The sequence below is a fragment of the Myotis davidii genome, unplaced genomic scaffold, assembly GCF_000327345.1.
Source record: "Myotis davidii unplaced genomic scaffold, ASM32734v1 scaffold1104, whole genome shotgun sequence".
NCBI classification, from domain to species: Eukaryota; Metazoa; Chordata; class Mammalia; order Chiroptera; family Vespertilionidae; genus Myotis; species Myotis davidii.
The window spans coordinates 29196-37118 of NW_006294679.1; the positions used below are offsets into that span (position 1 = coordinate 29196).

The 7923-nt window shown below is 51.6% G+C and overlaps 1 protein-coding gene across 1 annotated transcript in view; it reads left to right on the forward strand.

Annotated features, from left to right (window-relative positions):
* Window positions 1–7923, forward strand: part of CALB1 (calbindin 1) — a 19451-nt gene that overhangs the window by 3108 nt on the left and 8420 nt on the right. The window contains 3 exon segments of the mRNA XM_006769041.2: window positions 410–484; window positions 7079–7162; window positions 7241–7297. Of these exon segments, the coding sequence (XP_006769104.1) occupies window positions 410–484; window positions 7079–7162; window positions 7241–7297 (216 nt within the window).

The following is a 7923-nucleotide window of genomic DNA, read 5'->3' on the forward strand; positions in this document are numbered from 1 at the left end:
ATGTAGAATACCTCCCAGGGGCAAGCTGGTGCCGCACAGCTGGTGCCGCACTAGGAGAGACTCTTCGAAGCACGTGCAAAAAGATCATCTTTAATTCAGGAACGCTCATCAACTCAACAATGCTGATGACATTTTAAAGGATAGTATATTCCCAAAGCTAATAATAGAAGAAAAATCATAGCAATCGATTCAGAAATGATCATGATAATTATAACTCCTTCATTGAAAGCCAGCATATACTGTTTATCCATTGTCTTTGATTTTCATGAGAATAGTTCATCAGTATGAGTAGTTCTAAATGGTTCCAATCCCAGTTTTTCTTTGCAATAAGTTATTAACACCACCACAAGCATGACTGGGTTTGGGTTTTATTCTCACAAACTTTTTACTCGCTTTTATATAATTTCAGGAGCTATCATCTGAGATGAAAGCTTTTGTGGAGCAGTACGGGCAGAAGGATGATGGAAAAATAGGAATTGTAGAGGTAAGAGCCGTGTTTTCCAGATACAGTTTGAATAAGTGGCCTTCATGTTGTAGCCATATCCAACTCAGATATGATATGGCAAGACCCTTTAGGGAGGCTTATGTTGCCTAAGTATTAGGTTATCTTCTGTTCAGAAATATAAAACAAAAAATTGGAGTCCTCAGCCTACATTTAGATGAGATACTGGGACCAGGGCCAGGGAAGGGACCTGCCCACACAGGCCAAGTCCCCGACGTCCAGGCTCACTCCCAACCGGTGAGTGTACCTGCCTTGCTCGGTGTGACACCTGCCATGTGCATGGCCACGGGCATTTCTTACCATTCAGCACTGTTAAATATAAAGTCCCTGCGACAGTGTCAAAGCCACAGCTTGGTTTCTGAGATTCTATTTTGAACTGGCAGCGGGCGTGTTAAGCTCTGTTAGAGGTCCCTGGAAGTTCAAAACATGGTGCCATATCTTAACTTTTGATGATGACTTCTGTCTGTGAACCAAGGAGGCAAAACCGTCCCACATCAGTGCTCTGTGCCCCTCACTCGGTCTCCCAGAGGCTGGTGCCTCTGCAGCTCCGTAAACCTCCTCACCTGTTTCTGTCTCTATTTCCATGAGAGAAATCGCATGCACAGCCTTCAGAAAGCTCGTAAGCTCCTTTTTTAAAAGACGCTACATCACAAGGGTCCTTATGTTCTTTATGTCATGTCCTTGGTCGACTGGACTGTGACCTCCTGAATGTTACAACGTTTAGTCATAATTTACCTTTGATTCTGAGAACTAACCTGGTTTTCAAGTAATTGATCTCACAGGACAGCTGCGTGTCAGTGTGGAATACACTTCCTTTTAAACCGCTAGTGCAGATCGAGTTACAGAAGGGCGTACTATTATTATCTTTGTAATTAAAGCATTTCCCTGGAGTCTGCACTCCCCTCTGCCACATGTAACGCATTGCTGTCTGAAGAGGTGGGTGTGCAGTAGCAGGGCTTGCGACTGAGAACGAGCACAGCGTTGCAGGGGGCGCGGTGCCCACGCAGAGGCCCGCAGGTCAGCGAGGCAGAGGCAGGGGGTGGGAGGCTCCTGCGATGCTTTAGGAGGCTCAGGGGATCCCACACGTGGAATTTTTGCGAGATGGGCCCCTTGGGGAAAAACTAGCCAAAATCGTCATTTTCATGATGAGGAGACTGAAGCCAAAAAGGTTGAATGATGCATGCAAGCGCCCACAGGAGTGATACACCCTGGATCTGGCTCTGAGTTCCAGCCCGGGCTCAGGAGTGGGGGTGCTGACAGGTGGGGAGAGAGGAGCCGCCGGGAGGTTCCTGTGAATGTGAGTTCTGCCCAGGGTGTCCGTCGGTGCAGAGGGAAAGGAGAGGTTCTGATCATCACTGGGAAAAAGACTGGGAAGCGGCCGGAGGAGTGAGGAGCCGGCAGGACAAGGTGCCCTCTCCTGTCACAGGAAAGGGGCAGTAAATCAAGTCCATCCCTGCTGGTTCCCACCCTAACACAAGTGGCACCTGCTAAGAAACCCGACATATAACATGGGGCACAACACAGACCTCCCAGCCATGAGGGAAGGAACCCGCATGGGCCCAAATTAGCATGCACCCGCCCGCGCGCCACCTGCCGCCTGGTGGTCACAGGGAAAGGCTGGATTTGCCTAAATGCTATGCCCACTTCAGAGGTGACTAAGCCTAATCCGAGTAAACCAAACGCCATCAGGCCCCGTCTGCTCTCAGACTGTGGGGCTGTAACTGGAACGTGGGTAGGAAAGATCCGCGACACAGGTCACCTTCCGTCCCCACGAAGGTGACCACTCCCTCCAACAGCGTGGCTTTGACAACTGGACACACAGACGCAGTTCTGTGATCGAGAGATTGTTAACATGAAGTCAGAACAGGGGAATTGGATTCCCAGGTAATTTAACAAACACCATGGCAGTCAAGGGTGCTCTAAGTTGGACTGAAGTGAAGGACTCGATTGCAGAGAAGGCTGGTTCGAATAAAGAGGGAGACGAATGACTCGGGAGACGATGGAAATTCTCCTCGGAGCTCCCCTGGCGGGAGGCGGTCCCAAGCTTGCGCCTGACCCTGGTCATGAGCGGAACCCGCCCGCTCTGCCCCTCTCTGCGTCTGTCTGTCCAGGTCACTGCGTCCACTGCAGAGATAGATCTAAAAGCTATTTTAGTCTCATAACTGCAGCAGCCTCTGAGGGAAGCCGGCCTCTCTAGCCGTCCTCTCCCCCCACAGCGGGGAGCGGGGCTCAGGCCTGGGATGCAGTGTTCCGGCAGCTGCTCTTTCATCCGAGACCTTGGGGGAGTGACGGACAGTGAACTATGATTTGAAACTGCACTCTGGATAGAATTTTAAATGGTGTATTAGGAGAACTTTTTGACTGAGGTTTTAATTAAGGGTGATGATGGTAAGGGACCAGGGTCTTAAAATCGAGAAAGTCAGGCTGTCCAACTTCTGATCTGGCTCAAGCTAAAAGCTGCGTCCACACAGCCCATCTGTCCAGAGCCCCTCCTCCTTGGGGGGGGGGGGGCGTCTCAGTAGCAACATCAAATGTGACACATGTGCCGAGCACAGAGGTAAAGTCTGGCACACTGCGAGCCTCATAAATACAGCAGCCAGTGTTATTCCAAACAGAAAGGACTCGCTGGGAACCCAGCACACCCGCTGAGCGCGCACCTCCCCCACTTCCTCCACAGCTCCTCATGTTCAAATTCAGCCAGACCTCAGTGCAGAGCAATGGTGTGCCGTCCATTTCCTGGACGCACCCTCACTGCCTGGGAGTCATCCCTCTGGTTCCCAAATGAAATCAAGGCTCCAGGATTGCCGAGGGGTCAGCACGGGCTGTCTCTGGCGTTGGGCTGCCCATCGCTGGCAGTCTCCCTCGGTGCTGCCCCTGGGAGCGCCCTCCTCCTGGTACCGCTCTCGCGCACTGTTCACCTCCTGCTTTGACTCGCCTGCCCCCTGGAGGCTTCCTAGGGGACTGAGTCCCCAGCCCCAGCTCATGCTCACAGCATAGCCCCAGGTCACAGCAGGAAGTTGGGCAACTGCAACCACACAGCAAAGGCTGGGCGGCACCAGCACCGATGAGGCTGCGGCCTGCCCGGGAGCAGTGAGGAGGTTTGTTGCAGGGCTCTCGGGGTCCGTTCCTCTCAAAGGGGAGGACAGAGCAGGACTGGGCAGAGGGACCTGGGCTGTGACAGCCCGAGACGCAGCAGGCCCACAGTCACTGGGGCTGGGAAGACCCTGCCCAGGTGTCCCCGGTGTTGAGTGAGAGGACAGAGCCTTTGCAGGTCCACGTCCTTGGGGACACAGCTCCTTCAGCCCAGGTCGCCTCCCGGACCTGCCAGCTGAGGCCACAGCAGCCCCGGCTCCTGGAAGCAGGTCTGAGGGTGCCTCAGCCCCCCCCACCCTTCGGGAGGGTCTGCCCAGGAGCAGCCTTCACTCTTCGGGTCAGGTTGGCTGCAGGCGCTGGGCCAGGAAACTGTGAGGCCCAGCCCACGTGCCCCAGGGGTGTGCACACCAGTGGGCAGTGGGGCAGCTGTGAGAGCTTCCTCGGCTCAGCAACAGGCCCTCCTCAGGTGAATCTGTGTGGCCACAGCTACGCCCTCCCGCTCCCTCCCTCCACGTGTCCACCTCTTCTCCAGCACATGGAGTGTTTTGGAGCTAGAGGACTAGGAAATGACCAGTCATCTTGGGACAGGCAGCAGGACACTTCCCTGGTCAGCAGGGGCCTAGTGGACCCACCCTACAGTGAGGCCGGCACTTGGGAGCCGTGAGACTCAGGTCCACACACGGCGGCACCTGGGGGAGGTGCTGCATCCCAGGCACAGTGCCCATGCTACCCACATAGTGCCTCTCTCTCTCTCTCTCTCTCTCTCTCTCTCTCTCTCTCAGAAGTTTCTAATTGTCTTTCCATTTTCTCGTTGGAAGACATACACCTTCAGCCCAGCAGGGACTTCAATGCTCCTTGTTATGTGACTCAGCCCTGCATTGCGATCTCTTTACCTGCTGTCCTTGATCAGTTTTGCTGGCTCTCAAATCCTGTTTTCCTCCTTCCTGAATTCTCCTCTTGTTTTGCTGAAGTTCACCCAACAAATCAAAGCAAAGACCGTTTGTGTGTGTTTGTTCCAGAAAGAAAAAATGTCATCAGGCGATGAGATGATGTGGATGAGATGATGCTTTCCCTCCTGGTGGGTCAGCCTGACCATGCTTATCGGGTCTGCTTGCTGGATTCACAGCTGAGTCGCCTCCTCCATTGCTTTGCACAGGCCTTGGAAAGGACACTTAAGAAAAACGTAACCCCTCTTCACATGTAAGAAACTTAATCCCTGTTCCCATAGGTGTATGTGATCTAAGATTTGAAATGATATGATTATTTTTCAGATGAATTCGGGTGCTCTATCTATCAGATTATAGGGCCCCCATCACACCCTTCAGTCCGCAGGCCGACACTTTATCCACTGAGCAAACTGGCCAGAGCCCTTCTTCTCTCTTAACGGCTTGTGTGTCTCATTACCTTCTACATGTGTACAATGTCCGACGGCTGTAAAATAGGATGGTGCTATTTTCACTTTAACATAACAGTTCAGTGAAATTAAAAGATGGAATATGTTGCACGTAGACGTTTTTAAAAATTAATTAAAACGAGTAGGACGAAATGGAATGGGCAAAGAAATTTACACTAAAATGAGTGATTTTGCCATCTCTGTGTTTGACTTTCCAGAGATCTCTGAACTTCATGCAAGATATATGAATTTTAATTTTTGAAGCAAAGATTGTTAAAATTTTCCTAACTTTATCCTTGGTCATTGCTTACTACCTTTTTCTTTTATTTTTTTTGTTTAATGTTTTTATGTATTTAGTGGATTTTGATAAGTAGAATTTAAGAAAAATTATGCTTTTCTGTTCAAAACAACACACAATAATTATGAAAATCTAAGCAATATAGAAAACAATGGTGAAGATAGTAAAAACAAATTATTCACTATAAATCACATTAAGTGGATATTTTTATGAAGTAAAATTATCAGCCAGTGCACAGTCTATGTCAGGCACATAGGGGCTGAGCGTCTGGGGGACAGAGACCAAGAATAATATCTGCCCTCAGGGCGGACAGGCTCTGGGTGTCCACCCACATCTCGCAGCGTCTCTGACAAGCCCGGGCCGCGGGCGCAGGGAGGCCCTGGCTGTCCCTGACTCCTACGTGAATGCTATGTTAGTGCTCAGCCACCTCGCGACCTTCGGTCAGTCAATAAGCAGCTGTTTCCTGGCTGAGCCACACTAACATCCTTAGGGACTTCGGTCCGTGCCCCGGTTTCAATCCCCGGGCCCTGCCTCTAAACGCATGTTCCAATTTGAGATAGGATTTCAAAGGCCTAAACCCGGCGAGTTAGAGGGCATGTTATGCAGCATAGAGAAGCTGAGGTTACTTGCTTGTCAGGTAGAATGATACCAATTATGTTAAATATTAAAATTTCAGTGGATCTAAAAGGATGAAATTTGTTAAAAGTGTGAGTCTTTTCAATAGTTTGGTAGAACCTTGGACCACATGCTGACCTGAAGGTTCCTCCAGAGCCCGGTTCCTGGTGATTTTGGACAGGGCTTCCCACATGGTGGGGAGGAGGTGAGGTGCATTCCTGTGTGCAATGCAGCCTCCTCCCACCACCTCCCGCCCCCCATCCCAGGCCCGGCACCCACTGCACGCAGGCACCCCAGCTCTATTTCGGCGCCTCTCAGTGGTGAGGATGGAAGTGGCCGGAGGCACTAGGACCACGGCTAATTAGCAGCCGAGCAGGAATAGAACTGGCTGTGCTCAGCCATCAGTCCACCTCCCTCCTGGCCCAAGATAGATCATGTTCACCCTGGAATGGGAGCTGGAGCCCCCTTTAATTTTTTCCAAAAGAAAAAGCATTTAAGTTTTGAAATGAGATCTAAGGAAAAATGTCACAGCGTCATGAAAGGGAAATTACAAAATAAGTCCAAGAGCCGTCTTCAAGCAGAGGATGTCCACGGCGGTCCCTGGTGACCACCACTGAGCGGGCTGTCTTCTCACCTCATTCCAGAGCCTTCCAATGGCGGTGGGCTCATCTTCCGTCTCTACCTGAACCGGCTTCTTCCAAGCCTCCTTTCCTCACATCACTCTCCTGCCTCTTCCCTGCAGTGCACACCCTCACCCCGCCTCTTCCCTGCAGTGCACACTCTCGCCATGCCTCTTCCCTGCAGTGCACACCCTCACCCCACCTCTTCCCTGCAGTGCACACCCTCGCCCTGCCTCTTCCCTGCAGTGCATGCCCTCGCCCCGCCTCTTCCCTATAGTGCATGCCCTCACCCATGTCCTGTGCCAGAGAGGAGCTGTGAGGCAGATGGAGATCAGGCACAGTCTCCAGCTGAGGGGTGATGCCCAGGTCAGAGGACAGTCCAGGGGATAACAGTGGATCTCCAGGAACCAAATAGCGGGAAGGGAAAGGCAGTTCCAGGTGGTGGTTCTCCTGGTTTTCTAGGCAGTGAAACTGCTCCAGTGAGCGTGTTCAAGGAAAGTGGAGAGGCAGCAAGTGCTAGCTTCCTGTTGGCTCCTCACCCTCTGCATCTCTTGCAGCTGGCGCACGTGCTGCCCACAGAAGAGAACTTCCTGCTTCTGTTCAGGTGCCAGCAGCTGAAGTCCTGTGAGGAGTTCATGAAGGTGAGAGCCGCTGCCGGGCAGTCCCCATGCGCTTGGAGCGGGGGAGCTGTCTAACCTGTGGTTTCCTTCTCCTCACAGACATGGAGAAAGTACGACACTGACCACAGTGGCTTCATAGAGACTGAGGAGCTAAAGGTAAGCAAGGACTCACGTGAGTTTTTTCCTTTCAAATGCCGTTATGAACTATGTAGCTTTTTAAAAACCTCCCACAAAAGAAGCTAACATTGAGCAAGGGCACATTATCACCTGCATTTCCACACTGTTGATGAAGAACCAGCTCAAAGAAGAGACCTCAAGCATTTCCATTCAGCAAAACCAGGAACTAGCATTTTCTGTGTGGACACCAATTGTGCTATGACATAGATAAATATAATGAACTAGAGGCCTGATGCATGAAGATTCATGCAAGAATGGCCTTCCTTCCCCTGGCTGCCAGCACCGCCTTCGCTCCGGCCTGGAGCCGCCTTTCTGCCTTCCATGCTGGCCAGAGCCCAGAGCTAGTGTGGAACACCTGGGATGATCCAAGCATCCTGCCCCGCCCTGGCCACTAGGCGCCTACATATGCAAATTAACCCACCATCTTTGTTGGGTTAATTTGCATACTCCTGATTGGCTGGTGGGCATAGCAAAGGTACGGTCAATTTGCATCTTTCTCTTTTATTAGTGTAGACTAGAGGCCCGGTGCACAAAAATTTGTGCACTCGGGGGGAAGGGGGGTCCTTCAGCCCGGCCTGTGCCCTCTAGCAGTCTGGGACCCCTAG